Raw genomic sequence first — 21,719 nt, 5'->3', positions numbered from 1 at the left:
GCTGGGTTTGCTCAGTGCCTGTGACAAGTCAGGTTTTGCTCTTCCTCACCTTTCACCTGCACAGTCAAACTCAGCCCTGCTTTCCACTCTACAACCGCATCAGATCAGTACCTCTTGACCCTTCACCATCACATTAAATTCATTCAACACATATTTTCTTAGCAAATACCATGTCCAGGGACTATAGTAAGCTCTGGAGAACTAGATGACAATAAAACAAATAAACCAAATATAAACAGGAAATATTTGGGTATGGTCAATATAATACAAATAACTTCTAAAAGTGGATGACTTGTGATGTGGTGGCTCTTTTTGGATTTGATATATATAGATGGTTTCTCTAAGAAAATATTTAAGCCAAGATCAGAAGAGCAGGAGCTAGCCTTGCAAAAATCTGGTGTAGAGGTAACAGGAAATATAAAATTCTGAAATAGAAAAGAGTTTGGTGTGCATGGAGAACAAAAGAAGGTTGGAAAATAGAGAAAGAGCATTCTGAGATGAACTAAGAGACACAGGTACTAAGAGATACAGATAAAGATTTATGCAAGGTTTTGTCAGTCAGAGCAGAGAAGAGTTCGAATTTTGTTCTAAGTGAATAATGGAAAGCAACTGGAGCGTGTTAAGTGGAAAAGTGAGATGGTATAATTTATGATTCAAATAGATAATCTTATTTTGCTTTGTGGAGAATGGATTATGTATATATAAGAAGCAAAAATAAAAAAGGAAAATAATACAAGAGGTTCAAGGAGACTTGGCTTAGTTGGGTAAAGGGGGAAATAGAAAAAAGGAAACTGAGCCAGGATATATGTTGACAGTTCTGTAAGAGAAGCTAACGACTTAGATGTTGAGCATAAAGTACAGACACATCAGAGAGAATCTGTAGTTTTTGTTTGATCATCACAGTGGATGGCAGCACCAATTGTATGTGTACAGTGTTCTGTTGAAGAGAAGACCACCTGGGTTACAATACTAGTTCTACCACCTAATGCTGTTTGGCCAGTATGACTGTGAAAATGTTACTTAGCCTCTCTACACGTTTGTTTCTGCATTTACGAAATCAGGAAAATAATAACCCTATTTTATAGGGTTACTGTGAGAATTTAATAACATAATTATTTTAAAATGTTTAAAAAAGCTTTTTGGCATATCAGTCCTCAACAATCAGTTATTATTATTGCAGTTATTATTATAATCTAAATATGGGAGAAAATGTAACATGCAAACTTGAGAAAATCTACACATTTTGCCATTAAATTTGAGGTATTCATTAGACATGCACATGGAGATGTTGGTAGGTAAGCACATGAGTCTGGAATTCTGGGGAATAGTCAGTCTGGATGATACAGTTTTGGAAGTGACTTAGCATCTAGAGCCGTGTATGAAGTCCCTTAAGGAAACACTGTGGAGGAAGAAGGGATGTGATCCCCACATTGTAATGATGCACACTTCAGTGATTAGAGATTAGGGTAAGACAGGGAGCCAGGAAGGGGGCTGAGAAAGAGTAGACCGTAAGGTAAGGGATGATCCTGGAGTGATACTAAGGAACGAACATATAAGCAGGGACTAGTTACCTATGTCCTGTGCTAGGGAGAGATCACGTAACATATGAATGGGGAGGTAACCAAAGGAATCTATCATCTGGAGGTCCTTGGGTATCTTGACAAGGATTTTCTCAGTAAATATAAGAAATAGAAACTTGAATGTCACTTCACCTGGGACAGCTTTCCTGAGTGTCTAGAACAGATTAGCTCCTTTCTCAAGGCACCTGTCATTTCTCTAGCACTTATCATACAGGAGATTATAAAGAAAGTCAACTTCAAACCAAATCATTATCTGCATAAAAGATATCCTTTGTATAATTATTCATTTATTTTCTATTTCTCCTAATTGCTATTCATCTACTGGGTAGTAAAAATCACATCTGTCTTGTTTGTCACAACATCATCGATAACTAGCAGAATGCCTGATGCATAACACTGCTCAATTCATACTGGATGAATGTCTGGAGAAGTAAATCAATGAATGACCCAATATTGCTGCACTTAAAACACATTTTTAAAATCCTGACTTCTTTTAACTAACACCCACACTAATTGACATGATTAATTTATGTTTATTTCTAAGTTTTTGGCAAAAATAAATAATTACTTTTATTGAAGGCCACCTGAAATCATTTTGGAAGAAGTAGGTAGAATAAAATTAGTAAGCAGGTACTCTAGTTTGCACTATATCTATCTAGAGTTTATTTTCCAAGAGAAGAAACAATATCTCTACTTCAGGATATTGCTTTAGCACTCAATATAAAATTGATTACTATCCAGTCCTTATTAAAACCCAGTAGATACAACTGATATTTGAGAAAAGAAATCTATTAGTCAAATTAACTGTCCATTGTTCTAAGTTGATTTTTAAATTTATCCTATTATAAGTGAAATTACCAAACATCTTACTTGAATTACATTTTGATTAAGTCTTTGCTGAAACGATACTACAGAAGTAGTGGGCATCTGTTATCATGTCGGTGGCAGGTACAAAGAGTGAATGTAAATAATTACTTACTAAGAATATTTCTGAATCTTCTATAAAGACTATCACATTTTGTATTGCTCAGGGTCCCAAATAAAAATGACTTACATGATAAACTTATTTGCAGTACAATCCACTGTGAAAAAAACTTTGTGTCTTTTTTTTCTGATTAATATGTATTTTTCCTCTATCTGAGAATAACAATTATGAAATTCAGTCCATTATCCTTTTGATCTTGATTTTAGGAAACTGGGTTGTACATTTCTGTTTAATTCCAGTAGATATTCATTGTCTAAGTTCCAGTATCTTTTCTGTAATATATATGTACTCCTAGTCAATATAATTTTAGCAACCTATATGTGTGTATTGGTCACAAATTATCTCCACTGTTTTGAAGTACAAAGACCATGATAAAATAAAAGAAAAATAATGTTCTTCTTTCTTCTCTTTTGTTAATACCAGAAATAACCCACTCTTCTTGGTCTTGCTCAAATAAAACCACTTTTATTGAGACATTTTTGACTCTTCAAGTACAAACTTACTCCCTCTCCTACATTCCAAGAACATATTATAAGATGAACACATCATCTTATAAAATTTGCTTATATTTTACTCTCCAATATGAGGTAACATTAAGTGTTTAAAATTCATGTATTTGTTTTAGGATTTAGAGCCAGAATGAAACAAAAACAAAGCAAAAACCCTAAGAATAATCATGATGACAAATTCCATTTTAGAAATTAATATTCAGAAAGAATAATGAACCTTCCCTGGCCTTTACTGAATCTCCTTGCTGCTAGGCTGCTCAGATTCAAATGTGGGCTCAGATTGATCCAGCTGCTATTCTATGCTTCCATTTCAGTTGTTCTGACTTTTCTTTTTATATATCATGACAATATATATATACAAAAATTAATTAATAAATTAATATTATAAAATATGAAGTAGCATATCAATTATTATTTTAGGCTGTTTATATTTCCCCTGATTAGTTGGAATAGTCTTTAAAGATAAGGGCTATATTGTTCTTTTTGTCCCTCGTGGGAGACACTGCGGGAAACAAGTGTTATGTATACAACAGCTTACCACCAGAGTTACAACTATTTCTCTCACCTGTCTGATAATACCTAAAGGATTATTGTTGCATAGACAATACCATTAAAAGGATCAACAAATCTCATTAACCATTTTAATAAAATAAAAAATAAATGTAGTGTTCGCTGAAATTGACATGCAGTTAACAAAAACTCATTTTAAATGATTTAGTACTACATGGCACTATAAAGTAAGCTAAATATGATTCTTCAAATACAAGTAGATGAGCTAGGATTTTAAATTATTTTTTCCATAGACAGATAGTATAGACATTACGGTATTAAGTAAAACATTTAATTAAGCTCCAAAAATTTGTCAAACTTTCAAATAGTTATCAGTAACACTTCTAAAATCTTTAAACATTTTTTCTAAAATAAATTACACATGCTTGAAATATGAACACATAATTGACTCTAAAATTTGTGTATCCAGATAAAAGCAGCATTAAATTTCCTTCATATAAGAATCTTATGTTAACTCAATTAGATCCTAACAGTGGTATAAACTTTTCATTTTTCTCTAAAAATGACTTATATATCTATTTTAAATTAAAAGAAGTGTTTGCAACACATTTTAACGCCAAATTAGTTAACACATTTTTTCATTTTTGAGATTTACAAATGTATAATTTATATTGTTTCTATTTTTAAAAATATTTATTGCACAATATCTTATTCTGAAGTGAACAAGCTATTTCACATTTTCTCCCAGTTCTGGTCTATAGGTCCATGTGTTTATCCTATTTACCATCCTAACATTTATTATTTTCTTCCTTTAAGAACACAAAATCAAAACATTTCTCCCTAGCTTTTCAATATGATAATTTCCATTAATTATATATGAGAGTAGTAACATAACTATTAATAATTATTTTGAATATATTTTAAAAGCAGTATGTAACCATGTATAACATAATAGAGGATGGAGAGTTACCACTGGATGAGGACAAAGAATATATATAGTCAAGCATGAATGAAAGATTAAATGTTCCCTAGACACGTAAGACTGACTCAGAGAAAGTCACAGAGAGAGTTCATGACAAAGCTGAGAAAGGGCAGCTGTCAGGCAGAGCCCTGCAGCCCCTGACTTTTTTTTCTCAACCTTATTAGCAGTTTTTCTTATCACTACCAACAGCATTTCCCATGCCATCGCAGTGATGGGTAGTCTGTGTTACCTACCACCCTAAAGGAAACCCCAAAAGGGTTTTGGTTGAGGAACTGATCCAACCTGTTCCCAGCTTCTTTGGAGCACTGCGAGCTATTTTATTTTTAAGGTATTTCTACGTTGTAATAAATTTTTCTTAACACAAAAATGCTTTAAACTGGAAACTTGGCTGCTAGATTGCTGTATGAATTGTATGACTAAAACATTATCACATTTTTACTTATCACTAAAACAACAGCAAAAAAAAATGTAATATTTCTCCTCCTGGAAGGCAAATCCAAATCCATACGAATTGCACTGCCTGCCTCAGACGTCCTGGTTTTTTCTGTCAGTCATCTGTTAGCAACAGCATCATAATTAGCCAGTTCGTACACAGGCCCCACAATGCATTTCCTTCACACCAAAACACCCAAATCAAAACACAGTTCAGGATTTCCTCTGATGTGGGAGCAACTATTATTTTTTACTTGATTTCCAGCATCATCCTAAGAGCAAACTAAACAGCAACACTTTTGGATGCTGGAAACCTTGGCTTACCTTGTTACTGTTAGACAAATATTAATGATGACATCAAAACCCTACTGTCTTTATTGTGGTTCTGTCAGATGAGCTGTTGATCTGGCTGTGGCATACCATACATGCAAACTGTACTGAAACGAATGTCCTGAAAATTTACTTTTCATGAGTCAATTAATGTTAATACATTTCACAAAGCCCAACACATATTTGAGAAGAAGGGACCAGATGCCCTTAAAAGCAGTACTAAGAGTTTTCTACTTTTCCACACTGAGAGGAAATCTATGCAGAATCAGCATTCCTGGTGATGGCTGTCGGTGCACAATGTGTTTCAGAGGAAGAAGGGAGCCAACCATAGTTAAACCCTGAACTGCAGCAGGGCACAAACAAATATTTAACCCTGGGAAAATTGTCCATCATCAACACAACATTGTTTGCCATTTTACAGACCAAACAGGAAACTGAATTCTTCATTTTTTAGCTGGTTCAGCTGCTGTCCTGCAACATAATCATTTTGAGGGTGGCACTTAAAAACGGGATACGGGAATGCGTGTGGAATTCAAATTGGATCAAAATCAGGTCCTCATCAGTTCTGAATGCATGAAACACCAGTAAAGCTTATATTAACATAAAAGCATAGCTCATTTTATGGAAATCTTACTTTATGTGATTACAATCAATAACATAACAAGGCAACATGAGGTGTGACCAAAAGATTTTTTAAAATATCTTTTTAGGTGTGCATGCATGAGACTAAGTGGATGTTCAAGTCTTTAACAACATTGTTACCACACTTTAAAATATAATCGCAAATTTTCAGTTAGCAAACTGATCACTGCATCAGGATTTAAAACGTGAGAAATTCAGAAAAATACGAGAACAATAATAAAAACAAGTGAGGTATAAACAGTACTTAAAATAAAATTAAGTGCATTAAAGTTATTGAAGATCCTCACATTAAAATGATCCATAAGAAACAAATGACAACACTAAAATATTTAAGAATTACTATGACCATCTCTATTAATCTTCTAATCTACAGAGTATTCAGAGGTAGGAAGACATTTAACGCTGTGCACTGAAATTATACGAACATCTAAAGCACTGTTTGATTAGACACTATGGAGACAGTAATGTATACTTGAACAAAGCTGCATAAGTATTGTATACATACAGTGATATAGTATATCTATTATAACATTCATGATATTCCAAATTTAAAATAGAGAAGTAGAAAAAGATCAAGATTTTAACTTTGCATGACTAAAATATCTCATTCCCCCAAGCACACAAATGATTGATGAAAAAGATTCTCTTTTTATATTTTGAGATTAGCCTAAATATAGGATTATAAATACATAGGAATTAGAATAGTGATAACTAACACTGAAGAGAAAAACAATTGATTTCTTGATAGCTAAATATGTAATATTAACAATTATTATAAAAGCAATTATAATTAAAATTCCTTTTTCAAAATATTTTAAAATAAAGAATGAAAAAGTAAGGTACCTCTTTGTGCCCAAATAACATTGTAAAATATGCCTACTTAAGTATAGAGTATGGAATAAGACTTGTAGAACAATAAAGGTTTAAAAAATTAAAATATTTTGATGACTTGTACTCTTTCAGCAAATAATAACTAAAATACTACATATAAAGGTGTTTTATTAATTATATAGTAATTTTACTCCTCGAATTTTGACAATACTAAAAAAAATTTTATACAATTAGCATAGCAACCTTATTTTTTAAAAGCTGGTTAACTGAAAAAACAACATGCCTGTTTCAGAGTACTTAATAAGTTATTTTGCAAATAATATTTCTCTACAGATATCTTCAAACCAGGAATCTCCAGTTTGATTTTGCTTTACGTGTACACAATTAATGAGTTGAACACATTGCCACTTTAAATCAATGCATGCTTTCCAAATAAATAATTTTCAATCAAAATACATTCAGACAAAGTATTCGAAATTATTACCTGACAAATTAAAAAAATAACAACCTATACCACACTGGCAAATAATTATGTCACAAAGGCAGCCTGTGTATATATTCTTGAAGAGAACATAAACTTGTTTCTAAGCTCATGGCAAGCCTCAGGAAATTTCATAGCATTGTAAAAAAGAAAAGTAGAAGAGGAAAACTTTGTTCAGGGGTGAATTCTTCTTCAGAAATGCCTTGCCATTTTTAACTTCCACAGTTTTTACCAAGCCAAACTTACGAAGCCTAGAACATTCTTCAACAAGGTGAATAATTTCCTTACCATTTGCTTTTAAATCTTAAAATCAAGACTAGCTGTCTTTCATCTAGTAATTTACGAACATTTCTAGAATTTATTAAAAATGTGGGAAATTGTGTTTTAAACAAAGTCAATAGGCATAGAAGGATGAGTGAAACAGAGCAAAGTGAAAGTCAAAACGAAACTATCCCATATTTCATGAGCTAACAGTGTAAGAAAATAGACTTCTTACCAAGTACCCCAAGTCGATAGTTGACTGTGATGACGATCACATTGCCATAACTTGCCAAGACACTCCCATCATACAAATTTCCAGTACCTTCCATATATGAGCCACCATGGATATACACCATCACTGGTTTGGGGCCCCCACTGTCCCGAATATCTGAAAAACAAATGGTTGGCAATTGTTCTTATCCTCAAAAACACAAACATAATAAAGCAGAGAATGCAGTTTCCATTTTAGGGACAAGAGGACATGGTTTTTATGTAGTTCTTTAAATTGCTGTTTTTGTTAAAGTGTTTCTTAAGCAACTCACAGTAAGAGCTGTTGCAGAAAAGAGCAATACCATTTTTTTCTATCTAAAATTTTGTTTGAAGTTATAAACTGAACTACAAAAGTTCAACAAATCAAAAGTAGTTGCGAATTTTAGTGTTTTTAAGTTAATTTCTAATGTGGCAGTAGAACCAAAAGAAAGAATATAATAATTTTTAGAACTACTTTTTTAAAAATGTTACAGGCTTCATATGAAATTTATGAACCATAAACTAAGGCCAAAGGTATCACTGCTATTATGAAAAAAAAACAGTTTCCATTTCTTAGTAACTGTAAAGATTTGTACTGAATGCATAATTACATTTATACTCCAATTTGTGACATAATTACAACATTGTGTTATACATTGCAAAAAAGTTTAATTTTGCTACTTAAGTACTAACTGTCACATGAATGTTTAGGCAGTGAAGTCATATTCACCTATACTTCAGGGGTTGTTGCATTTGGTGCGTATAGGGGACTGTCATTAAAGAATGTATTTTAGTTTAGTCCAGGACATCTGCTCGTTACACCTACCCATACCCTCTGGGGAAAAAAAGACTAAATTATATTTTTTACCTCTTTGCATTACTGTCATACTCTTCTTAGCCCCACTTTGGCTCTATAATTTTGTCATGTAGACATGAGATAGGATACAGCCTAATTTAATTATAAAGTGCCAGTTTTAGTGATGTTGAAGTGATTTCTGCAGCTCTGAACTTTAATCAAATGTAGGTTTTTCCAAGATACTTTCCACCAAATCTAGATCAACAGGATCTGGAAATAATATATAGGGGGCAGGAGGGAAGGCAGTTTTATAGTTGAGAATACCTGAAATCATTTACTCATATATTCTTATTTATTAATCATTGTATTATTTTCCATATGAACAATTGTATACCTACTTTTGACCCACACCATTTAAGGAAAATATAAGCATATTTAACTGGTATGAAAAAATACACTAATTTCTATAGGAAAAAAATGTTAAACTATATATTGGCCAATACATTTTTAACTATTATATAGATTGAAATGTGATATATTTATATATGATCATGAATATATGTACATAAGATATTATTCCATAATAGCCAATGATATCATCTACCTTTAACTGAAACAAAAATTGCATCAAATGTATTATTTTTTCTTTAAAATTCCAATATTAAAGTACTATTTAAAAGTACAGTTTTTTTCCATTGTTTTTGTCATTTTTTATCAAACTTAAATCTCCTATATATTTATGATTGAAGTTTCAGATTTCAGTATGGACTAAACTGATGCAGTCATTAAAAAACTAGTGATTATTTATAAGCTATTTTACATTTTCCATGAAAATATTAAAAACATATAAATGTCTTGATTTTTCTCCTGTAATAATAAAATTTTTTTAAATGAATTCAGGAATTGCAGCTCAAGTTGTTTGTCTAAAATTTCAACTTGGGGCACAAGCTCACTGCAAAATTTAGAGACACTTTAAAAGTACTATTTAAATGTGATTGAATACCAATGCATAAACTTGCCATATTCTCTCTCTCTCACCAAGGGGCCATTTGAGAAGAATGTCTTATTTTTCAGTGGTGAGTGGAGGAAACTTTGACATAGAAACCATCCCCTAGACACCGCTACATTTAGAAGGAAACCTTAATTTATTTTCTTCTTAAGTCCTTGGGAGGGAAATTGATATTCACTCCTTTATAAAGGTTTGGAGGCATATAAAGATGTAAGGGTAACATAGAGAAAAATAATCCTTTTGGAATTTTTAAACTATCCTCCTTAAATGTCTATTTGCTGCATACAGTTTTAGCTTCCTTTTCTACTATGTCTGGCACTGAAGAAGCAATAATAAATTATTAAATTGAAATCATTAACTGACTGCTCACAGCAGACACTGTACTCTGCTAATTGTGTGCTTGGAGGTAGCACAGAGGGTGGCTGTTTCAGAATTCTTCTTTAATTAAAATTACATAGAATTACAAAATACCAACTGTGAACAGTAATGAAGTCTTGGTCGATCCATTCTGTTCACCTGGAAAACAATACAGCCCACATTGAGAAGACCTGCCACATTTTATACCTAATAACAGAATGGGGTGGACACGGCCAAGGAAGGTGAAAATAAGACAATAGATTCCGGGAGCTATATTGAGTGGTATCTCTTTATTTAAAAAAAATTAGACTAGAAAATATTTCTGAAAATTTGGCCTGGTTTGAATTTCTGATTTGTGTTTTCAAACTTATAAAGATTTAAGCCTTGCCTAAAAACTTAACATACCAAATAATTTTTTCCAGAAAAATTCTATAAAATTCTAAAGTTGTATTCTGAAAAATATTGGCTTTTGCTTAGAGTAACCCTAATTAATGCTGTATATGGTATTAATTACCAAAGTGGGTAAAATTCTTGTACATAAAACTTTTAATAATGCAATAAAATTGGGGAAAATATTGTATGTCTATTACAGGACAATTAGAATTCTTTGATAGTGTTTTGATTATATCAAATAGAAATAGTTTAAATTATATCTATATTTAATTTTCAAAAGAACCAAAATCTTTATAAATAAAAAGGATATAATCTGATAGGCTACTATTGAATACTATCTGCTGATGCTGTACTTTTAATAATAAAATTTTGAGGAGCCACTATGTCTTAGCAAATATACTAGATGTACTTTAGTAATTTACAATTTATTAGAGTCAATTTGTTCTTCTAAACTTTGTCTCACATTTTTCCTTACAAATAGATTTCACCTAAGATTTCTGACTTTGCCTAAACAGCTGTTAACTGACTTCACTAAAATAAAAATTAACTACACTCGGAGATGAAACACTAGTTCAGGTCCAGTAAAGCAACACATGTTCTTAAAGCATGTTTATACTTAATGTTGTTTGCCAGTTTTTAAAACTTTGCTTAGCATCTAGATCCCTGAAAAGAGTTAGATGTTAAAAGGAAAATACTACACTGATGACTATTTTCTACTAAATTTTTGATGGCAAAAGAGTAATGTTTTCACATTAAAAAGATAAAATTAGAATCTGAGTAACACCTTGACTTTAAATTTTAGTAACTATTTTACCTTTCCAATAAATCAAATTTTAAGCCAGTGTGGCATAGTTGTTGATAACTTCTTTAAGTTATCAAAAGAACTTGAATAATTTAATGGGAATTTATTTGTGCCTGGCAGCCAGTGTTTGGAATCATAATTCCTTCTAATGATCCTCATGAATAATTATTAGTCACACAACTTCTTCCTTATTGGTAGCTTTCTACCTATGGTCTTATGAAGTTTTAATCATCCATGTTGTAGAGTTTTGGGCAGGATATTTTTATGTCCCTTACTCACTTCATGTGCCTCAGTTATCATTTCAAATCTGCAAAATAACATAGAAATGGTGGTAGAACATACATTTGTTAAACTTGTACTTTACCAAAAGCATATATTTTAGTTCAAAAATCATTTAAAAAATGATAATATCAAATTTTATATATGATTTATGTAGAATATAAAGTTGTATTTTAGTATTAAAATATTAATATTAAGATATTATTACAATTTTAAAATTTTGTAAATACTCTTAAATTCCAAAAATAAATTGATGGAAATATAGAATGTTGCTCTGACCCATTTTTTATCACTTCAGATTTGTCTTTTTGAAATTATGGAAATAACCAATAAAATATGCAGTTCTTTTGGTTATTATAAAACACAAATGAAAAGTGATACACCTGTGTTTGAGCTAATGATGGCAAAAGAGTATGGCAAATATGCAGAGGATTAGAAATAGAGAAAAGTGGGAAGGCCATGGGTCAATTTAAGTGAGTGAGGACCAGCCTACTCAATGTCTGGCATAGCTTCTGAATGAGGTGGCTGAGATAAGGTCCTGGAAATCAGGTACTGGAGTAATCAGGAGATAATTGAGGATGCCATATAAACAGACTTCTGACTAAAGTAAAAGAAGTAGTTTATCTAATAATTTATATCTGTAGCTACACATCCAGTGATATTAATTGAAAATTCAAAAGTCTTTATCTGGGAGAATATTGCAATTCACCTTTCTTGTCTTCTAAATAATTATCCAAAACAACAACACAGAGGAGTAGACTGAACTTGAATTGACTGAACTTGAATTGACTGCTTCAACATTCTATACTTCTGAGCATTTCAAATACTTATTGATTTGATGACTCTTGCAACCAACTTGTTTAGTATCCTGAATACTACCTGCCATTTTAAATAGGGCTTAAGATATATTTAATGACTATTTTAAAATGTTAAATGTGCTGCAAAATAAATATATAAAATATACTCACATTTACAGGGCTTACCTCAATTATGGTTGTACTGTAAATGTCCTACTTGATGTTGTTTTTACCAAAAAGAAGAGAAAAGAAGTACCATATTTTGCTATGCATAATATGCACATTTTTGCCCAAAATTTTTTAGGGAAATATAAGGATGTATATTATACAAGGATGGTACTAATTCCATATCTATAAATGCTCTTAATGTTTTTATTTATGCTTATGGGTAGGCTAACCAGCCAACTGCAACCTCTTGACCTGTAAGTCAACAAGCCCTTTAAAGCCCTAATAAAGAAAGAATGGACACCATGGATGCAGTAGGCAGGTAATGATTTAACACCTACAGGTAAGACCAAGGAAGCATCCATTGCCCAGGCTTGTGACTGGGCCTAAGACCATGGAACAGTGTCAAGAAGGCAGTGGTTGTGAAATCATTTTAATAATGTGGCATCAGCAATGCTATGGATAGAACTAAGGATGATGAAGTTTACTGGGATGAGGAAAGTGACATTTTAGAAGACATCAGTAATGTAGAAATTGAAGAAGATGATACTTCTGATATTGACAGTGATAAAGAGTTCTTGGCCTTCTACGATGTGTAAATATTATGAATTTGTTACTGGTACATAAAATTTCTTGTACCTTGTATTTGTTTTTAATTTTTTTGTAACGTAAAATTTTTTGTACCATACTATGTACTATTAAAAATAAGTGCAAAAATTCCTTTATAATATGAAAAACAAGTACCTAAATATATATAAGTAAAAACTGAATTAAAAAAAATTAGAATGAAAGATTTGTTTTTCCTGAAAGTTTGGGCCAAAAACATGGATGAGCATTATATATGGCATAATACAGTGCATTAAATCAGCAATCAAAATATTTTGTAAATAGAAAAATGACATACACTAAACTTGTAAGAGCTTTGAAAAAACTTGGAATTTACAGAGCTATACTCTAAGAAGTCCCTTATACTGAAGTATCATTTAAATAACAAATGTCTTCAAATTAAGGATCTCTAGAGGGTTTAACAAGTTAAAAGTCCTAACTGAAAGATGTCATCTTTGGAGAGCCGGGAAAAATAAAACACATCCTCAAAGTCAATACATTTCCTGAGTGTTCGAATGCTTCAAATTTCCAAGAGCATTTTAAAAAATCACAATTTACATTTTGGTAAATTTATTTGCAGTTATTTACCATTTAAAATGATACTCTTGGTCAGCTATAATGATTTGTTTTAAATATTAATGATTGCTTTGTGTTTAATCTTTATTTTACTGTTGGGGTTCATAGTAAATAAGTTTTTAATCAAATGTCATAAATTTTATGAAAAAATAATTCTTAGATACTAACACCCAATTTAATGTTATGCTTTTAATACTTCACCTCTATAATTTTTATTTTCTACTGTATTTTAGTAAAGAGATATCTCAATGAAAATAATTAGAATTGTTTAGTAAGGATTCATTCAATCATAGTTGTAATTATGAAAATAGCACTTCTGCTGGCCTGCTTGTGGACTGTTTTATATTGGAAAATATTTCTTATCATGTCATTAACATCTTTATGAAATTTAATTTTTAGGATTCTGAGAATTACTTTAAATCCTAGGATTACATCAGTTACCTCTGTAAGAATCACTGCTAGGGTAGCATTAAAAAAAAGAAAAAAACATAAGCCCTAATCAGAACCAAGATAAACTGAACAAATCAAAGGGCCTTTATAGACCCTCCACCGAGCACCAGGTAAGATCCACAGTAGAATAACAGATGTTGAGTAGCACAGCGTGTACTTAGATTTACAGAGTAAAATCAGAGTTTTATGTTATAAGAAAATGGGAAAGGCAAAATAATATTTAAAAAGTTGGAAATATTTTATTGCTTATAGGTGGTGATACTTTGAAAATAAGTATATATTTATTTACCAATCTAAAAATTATGTCTTTGAAATAAAAGAATATCATTATAAGCTTGCTGTAAAAAAAATGCTATAAATTCTACCAAGAATACTCACTGCTATGAGTCCAAAGTATATAAGTTATTGTTTAATGTTTACTAAACCCATCTAAATAGGTGTAATTACTTTATTATCTATAAAACCTTACTCATTCATGTGATATTTAAGCCTATTAACAGAAAACAGCATTTAAAGATCTCAGCTATATTGCTCAAGAAACACTTTATATCAGCTTTTAGTTTTGTCCTTATTGGGTGTGGGGTTCTTTTTAAACAAATATCAAATGTAAAAATGAAACACATTTTGATATTGGAAAGGATATTTACATATATTAGAAAACATGCAAAGTGGGTACAGAGAGACTGCAGGGGGAGAGATTGTTAGTTCAAAGAATATGGACAAATTTCAGTCAAAACGTGGGATGAAGCATATCAAAAGTCAGTTCAAGAAAACAAAAAAAATGCCTCTCTTCTTAAAACATTTTAATGGTTGGCATCAAAATGTAAAACAACATTCATTTTTTTAAAAAATTAAAAATGTATATTTATATGTAACAACAAGCAAGAAGACAAAACACATCAAAAACGAGAATTAAAAACAACTCTTCAAAAAAAGACAAGAAGTAAAAAAATAGAAAGGAGTGGAAAAAATGATTGAGGTCCTTGTCATGCAAGTAGATTTGGTGGAAAAAATACCTTCATCTTCAGCACCGTCATTATCACCTAAATCATCTGTCTGTTTCTTTGAAAGGGGACCTAGGATTGAGAATGGAGAAATGGAAGGGAAAAAAAAAAAGACAATTCAAGAATAAACAAGACTGAGGGGAAAAAATAAATGTAAACACTAAAATTCTCAAGAGTATTTCCAAAAAGAGTGGGGAAGTAGTTATGTCAAAGTTGGCTATCGATTTTGTTTAAGAAAAAAAATACCTTTCCCCAAAATATCTCATAGAAGATTTGATTTGTGAGTATATTCAGTATTAAAAAAAATAAATTATGGTTTGAAACTCAAGGCATAAGCAAAGAAAATGATTTTTAAATACCCATTGCATACAAAAAGTAAATAGTTTTATTATCTGAAAGAACTTAATTTATTCAGTGCCTTCTCTAATTAAAATTGGTGACAACAATAAAAAATAGGCTAAACTCACTCTTTAATTTGGGACAATATAATAACATTAGGGAAACAGACATGAACATTTTTAGTGTGACTTTTTCCCTTTTTCTTCATTTTTTTCAAAGGCAATTAACACTTGGGTTTTACACATTTTTATATCATACATTTCTCAAAGCTGTGACTTTTTAAAATTACTTGTCATTAAATATTTCCCCATGTATTGTGATTAAATATTAGCTGTGGATTTAAGTAAGACATTTGCAAACTGCACAAATGTGCCATCAATGGAAGTCAGTGTTTAGCTCTCAAGGTTAACTTACCTTGACTCTTAACAGAGTCAAAACTTATATTTCATAGTCAATTTTGGAATATAATAGAATTGTGCCCTAGTGCAATATCATGCCCAGTATAGTTATTTATAATGGGATCATGTCTTAGGAAAATAATTGTATTAAAACACTGTGAATGTTTAATAAATGTTTTATTGTACTTAACAATGCTAATTAGTTATGATGAAGGAGCACACCAAAGGGGAAGTTGAAGGCCATATGAAAGTAATTTTAAGTGTCACATAATTGACATACTCAAGTACAGAAAAAAGCAAGTGAAGCCCCACATTTCATTTTGTTTCCACAACCATTTAATTTGTATGACATTTCATAATCCTCATGCAGAAAGCAATCATTACAAACACAGGACAGTCAAGTTCAAAGACAGCCAACCACATAGCAGTAAGCAAGAGAATTTTGTCATGCATAAAATAAGTAATAGAAAAAGGAGGGGAAAGAAAGAGTGAAAGGCACATGTTGATTTCAGTAATACAAATAGTAAAGAAGCAGGCATTAATTCTGAACACACTTCACAGGGGAGGATTTTAAACGTGAGAAAGATTTCTAAGTCTATTCAGTGATTGCTCTGCATTATATTTATAATTCAAAACTACACCTAATATCACAACCCTCAAAGAATATAAAACACCATCACAGAAAACAGAAGGAAAAAAGAGATATAATAATCATGTTTCACTAGCTCAGAGAGACAGCTTAAAATATTAATAATTGGCAAAGGTCAAAAGTTTGAAAATGGAGAAATTAATAATATAATTGAAATGACCTGTTGGCTACTCAGTTGTAAGGTCATGATTTCAAGGTCATTCCAAATGCAGACAGAGGAGCTGTACACAACAATTTAAGTGATATACTTTTATAGTCACTCGTGCCAGCAATTGTTCCATTAAGAGAAAACCTAGATGAAAACAACAGTTTATGTTAATTGACACTGAGTTGCAAGTTCACAGAAATCTATGTTTCTTTAATATAATTCTGTTTACATGCAAAAAGAACCCTAGTATTATTTGATATTCATGGAACAATGTTGCTACATTTTTGGAAAATTTCATATTTTCATTTGAACTTAAAAATTGCTATTATCACAACTACATTTGAAATATTTCAGATTTTAAAACATGCAAAATATCAGACAGGAAATTATTTTTTCAAGTGCTTTATCTTTCTGTAAATATGTAAAGCAATAAATGAACAGACTTCAACAGATATACTTTCCTTTGGTTCTCTTTTCAAGGATTCTACCTAGAAACTATGGTTTTATTTACTGGTTAACAACACAGATTAAGTACAGTGGCAGTTATTGCTGTCTACTTCAAATTTCTGTTAAATTACTTAATTTGCTTAGTTCTTGGCTATATTAAGAACCCATTAATGTGAGCTCAAAATTTTTTTGCTGAATCATATGTAAAACCTATGGCAATTAAATTAAGTCAGTCTCTTCATTTTGTGTAGGGATTTACAAAATATCTCTCTTGGACAATTCAGAAGGAGGAGTCTTTCCTTCCCTTTCTAGGGTCCCCAAGGCAATTCACAGGGCTTCCTTGGGAAGCCCATTAGGTTCTACAATTGCGAGCCAGTGCCATACTTTTTGCACATGTACAGAATTGCTAGCTCTTGGTCTACATAAAATGTGATAGTAAGAGAATTTTTATTAAAACATTGTCTCCCACTCCTCTGAATAGGGGACATAGTTCTCAATTGCTATTTGACTTTCAGTCTGCATAAGCAGAGAAGCCATGGAAATGATACCGCATATAGAAAGAGGATTTTTTCCAAAGATGGAATTGGCTGGCCCAGCTTTTTGCTACATATTTATCATCACCTTCCCTACTCAGGAGGCTACATGACTCTTAACTGTTGTGGGATAATGATTACAAAGGTAAGCTTCATGGGACATCTCTTACTACAGTAAATTTGATGAATTAGAAACAGATACAGATATTGCTTCAACATCATACGTGGATGGGACATCATTATCCTAGAGTAGAATTAAGTTGAGTTCTCCCAACTAAAAAATTTCATTTACTGACTATTCAAGAAAACCTTATTATTAGATGATATTAAATTGTGCCCACAGTATGCGTTTCAGCAATATTTGGGAGTTCAGTATAACTGGGTTTTCTTACTATTGATAATTTTTTACACCTCTGATCTTTGAAGGTTCCCTGGGAGAAACAGGGCTGATCATAGTTTTTGGCAAAATTGATTATAAAAAGAAAGAAAACATATTTATTTTATCTTCTGTGCCTAGAGGCACTAAGAATCAATACTGTAGAGGGTCCATGGTTGCAAATTGAGAAACTCAGTATTGGTTTCTCTGAGGAAGCCTCAAAAGAGTCAACATATGCCAGTGGATTACAGAAACAGATCCCGACATGATCTCAAGATTCCTTGTTCCCAGGCTGAAAAGGAAACAGCCCATCGCCTTGAGCCTCCGTCTGTCTAGGGTATCAGCAACTTTGGCTCTGTTTCCCTTTATTGTAACTGCTACAATTGTAGTTACGGATGTTAAAACTTTTTCAATTGAAAGAAAATGTTGTAAGAGGTAATAGTCACTAATTTTCTTAAGAATAGTAGACAACCATGTTTTAGAGGCCACACATTCCTGCAAGCTGATCAGCGTGATTTTCCTGAAGGGTAAAACATTTATCCTTCAACAGAAATAACTATCATTAACAGCATTCCAACACTAGCCTATGTCTCTTTTAAACTACAGATAGTGCCTGTTCAATACCAGTACCTTAAATAGGCAACTTAAAGCACCAACTTATAAAGCAAGTGAGTCCTCTAAAACCTGGGTGTTGAAGTGATTTATTCTGCCTTGAAACTCCACAGGGTCTGTGCTCCTTGAGGAATGCACACATAACTCTCATTAGAGTTAATGGGAAAGTAGACCTTGTGTCATTTTGAAAGGGAGTGAGAGTAATTACTATATTTTATATCTCTTATAGGCAATAAATAGAATCAGTGGTGAAACAACAGGATCAAGGAAAGTAAAGGGAACTCCTCGCTGTGAACATTGGACTCATTTAAATCCAAAATAGTTATTTTGCCATTAACATAAGCCTGATGCAAAGTATAGGCCTCTATAAAGGACATTCTTACATTACAGAATCTGACCATGTGCCTTTTATTTTTTAAAAAAAGAATAAAAATATCAGCATTTTTCTGTAATTAACTGGAAAATAATTGAGCTCCAAAATAATTATTGTCCACCCAAATTAATGCTGCTTTTTATCATCCCCTTTGCTGAAGGATTAATATACTTTAGGTCTCAAATACATTAGAAGTGATTATAAATTCCTTCATTAAGGGTTCAATTCATCAGAAATCATCTGTACTTTGTGTTACACATATCTACAAGAGGCAAGTCGATGGAGGATATTACTAGCTCCTGACTTAGAAAGCTGGCCGTGAGAAATCTGTCCTTCTTAACAGACAAGTCTTTGAAATTTTCAGGATTATTTAGAGCTCCGGGCTCCACTGAGTCCTATCTTGATAGATGGAACGCCCCGGTTAATTTAATGACCTTGCTCTCCTCTTTTCCCACCCTCTTTACCCAGCAGCCTTTGAGATAAACTGACTCGGAAGAATTCCTAAGGCCATTTCCACAGAATGGAGCAATTTAAGGATGTTGCCATTGTTGTTCTGGGACAATTGAAAGCAGGCTAAATCTTTTCATGGGTGTTTTTAGAACAAAATTTAGTTTATAAAATTAGGATCAAGGATATAAAAACACCTGCATATAACAAAAGGATATAAAAATGCCTGCTCCATATGGTGGACAGTGCTAAAATTCAATACATTTTAAATTAAAATTGCAGTGTATTACCATATTTGATTTTTTCCATATTGACAAACATTAAAATACAATGACTTTAAGAAATTAGATATCAGAGCAGTTGGTGTCATTGCAAAACTATTGAATTTTACCCATTGAAATTTAGTCAATTTTGTGGAACTACAATACACACCACTTGAGAATATACAGAAATAAGTGGAGGTGACTGATTTGAAAAACACTAATTATTTTCCTATCACTATATTGATTTAACTAAAAGTAATCACAGCTCTTACAATAAGAAATATATAAACAGAGATAACCAAAGCTGAAAAATATTTTTTTAAGTTTTCAATTAAGAAGTTAAACATTTTTGAGTCATGTAATAAATCTACATTATGAAAGAATAAAGATACAGAGAGAACCATTGCGATGAGATATTGAAAGTAAACTTTGGAACAATTGAAGGTTTTCAGAAAAATCCATATCTGTGCAATTTTTGCTGGCACTACTGTGTCATTCATGACGTTCAAGTCGCTTTTGGTGCACTGCATGTTTAGCCTAGCACTTCATACATATACATGCTGTGAAGAAAAAACAGGCCCAAGAGGATGAATGCAGCAGGCGTGGTCCATGTTTATTTTGTGTTGGAAGAAACCTCTTATGTGAACACAAAACATGTTCCCTCACAGATTTTCAGAAGCAGAGCACAGCCTAAAACAAGACTTCTCAGAAAAGAGAATCTGATGTTAAAATAGGGCAATGATAGAATGAGAAATCTTTTGAGGTGAAGTAGGTGGAAAAAATCTCACTTATAAGAAAGATAAGTTTTTTTCTTCATAAAATTATCTTGAATAACAAACCTTTGAATTCAAAAGCATCCTTTTCTAGAATAAAAGTGATAGCATCTGGAGACAAAAATTAGGTGAAACAAAAGTAAGTAAAAATGGCTAACCCCTAATCTGAGCATCACCAAATTTCCCCAAGCTTGTTACTTTTTAACACTATTTTTTTTTAAATTCAGATGCATTTAATGCCAAGGCGGTATTCTTACAGCATGAAGAATGGCAGAATGGCGCATCTTCTCACCTGGAACAATGTGGCTGTGTGTTGTACAAACCCTTTAGTACTCTGTGAAATCATACTTTCCATTGCTTTCCACACATTGCCCAAATATGCCCCTGCAGTATGGTGAGGACAAAATGCTACCAGGTGCTCAGAGATATCTCAGTGAGACTTGAGACTTAGATGGCTTCTACAGCCCAAACTCCTTAACATGGCTGCAGGATTATATTATGCAAGGGGCTCAGGACACATGGAGAGTAAAACAGGCAAGACTCTTGTTCTCATGCAAATTAATCTTGCCAGAGAAAGAGATATTAAATACATAATCACACATATAAACCTATACTTACAAATTGTTTTAAGAAAGAGGGTAAGTCTTGGTGTTATGAGAGGTTATACAAGGGGACTTAACTGAGTTTAGGAAGTCCACAATGAATACAAGTGCCAAGTGGCCTGAAGGCTGGAAAATAAGTCAATACTAAGCACATGAAGAGGCTGAAGGTGGGTAGGTAGGATGAGAAGAGGATTTCATCTTGAAAAAAACTAGCATTTGAAAAGGTTACAAAATGAGAGTAAGCCTAGAGGCTAGTGTGGCTGCCATACAGGGATCAGAACGGGGAGGAGTGGGAAACGTGGAAGGAGAGCTAGACAGGCATCAACCAGAGCCTGCAGCTCCTCTCGCCTGAAGATCTTTGTCTTAATCCTGAAACCCATAAGAAGTAATTTAAAGCATTAAAGCACACACTGGCAAACTGTGCCCTATCTGAATCTGAAACAGAAAATCAGAAAAAAGAAAAGTCATTCTAACAAATATGACTGAGAATATTTCATACAGAGACCTGCATTATGTTCTCATCAGAGGAGAATAGCCTTATTAGAAGAAATGAAATCACAGAAGAAGAGTCTATAATATATTATTCTACTTGTGTTTGCAAATAAACCAAATATCACCACAAAGTAAAATCTAAAACTTCAGTGCATCTAAAATTTTCTAAATATTTTAAAGGTTTTCTTTATTACATTTGCATTCAGAGTTAAATTGACTTTGCTTTACAATTAACAGAGAG

The 21,719-nt window shown here is 32.2% G+C and overlaps 1 protein-coding gene across 5 annotated transcripts in view; it reads right to left on the bottom strand.

Moving 5' to 3' along the window:
* Nucleotides 1–21,719, bottom strand: part of NLGN1 (neuroligin 1) — a 769,628-nt gene that overhangs the window by 421,483 nt on the left and 326,426 nt on the right. For 3 of the 5 annotated variants that reach the window (XM_036017708.1, XM_036017707.1, XM_028504805.2), the window contains exons 3-4: nt 15,039–15,098; nt 7,779–7,931 (exon numbers count right to left, since the gene is read on the bottom strand). In XM_036017708.1, the coding sequence (XP_035873601.1) occupies nt 7,779–7,931; nt 15,039–15,098 (213 nt within the window). The remainder of the gene's footprint in view (nt 1–7,778; nt 7,932–15,038; nt 15,099–21,719) is intronic. The other 2 variants (XM_028504806.2, XM_028504808.2) reach the window with 1 other exon arrangement.

The sequence above is a fragment of the Phyllostomus discolor genome, chromosome 2 (assembly GCF_004126475.2).
Source record: "Phyllostomus discolor isolate MPI-MPIP mPhyDis1 chromosome 2, mPhyDis1.pri.v3, whole genome shotgun sequence".
Classification (NCBI taxonomy): domain Eukaryota; kingdom Metazoa; phylum Chordata; class Mammalia; order Chiroptera; family Phyllostomidae; genus Phyllostomus; species Phyllostomus discolor.
Note: the sequence above shows the minus strand (reverse complement) of the source record. Positions and strands in the feature narration are given on the sequence as shown.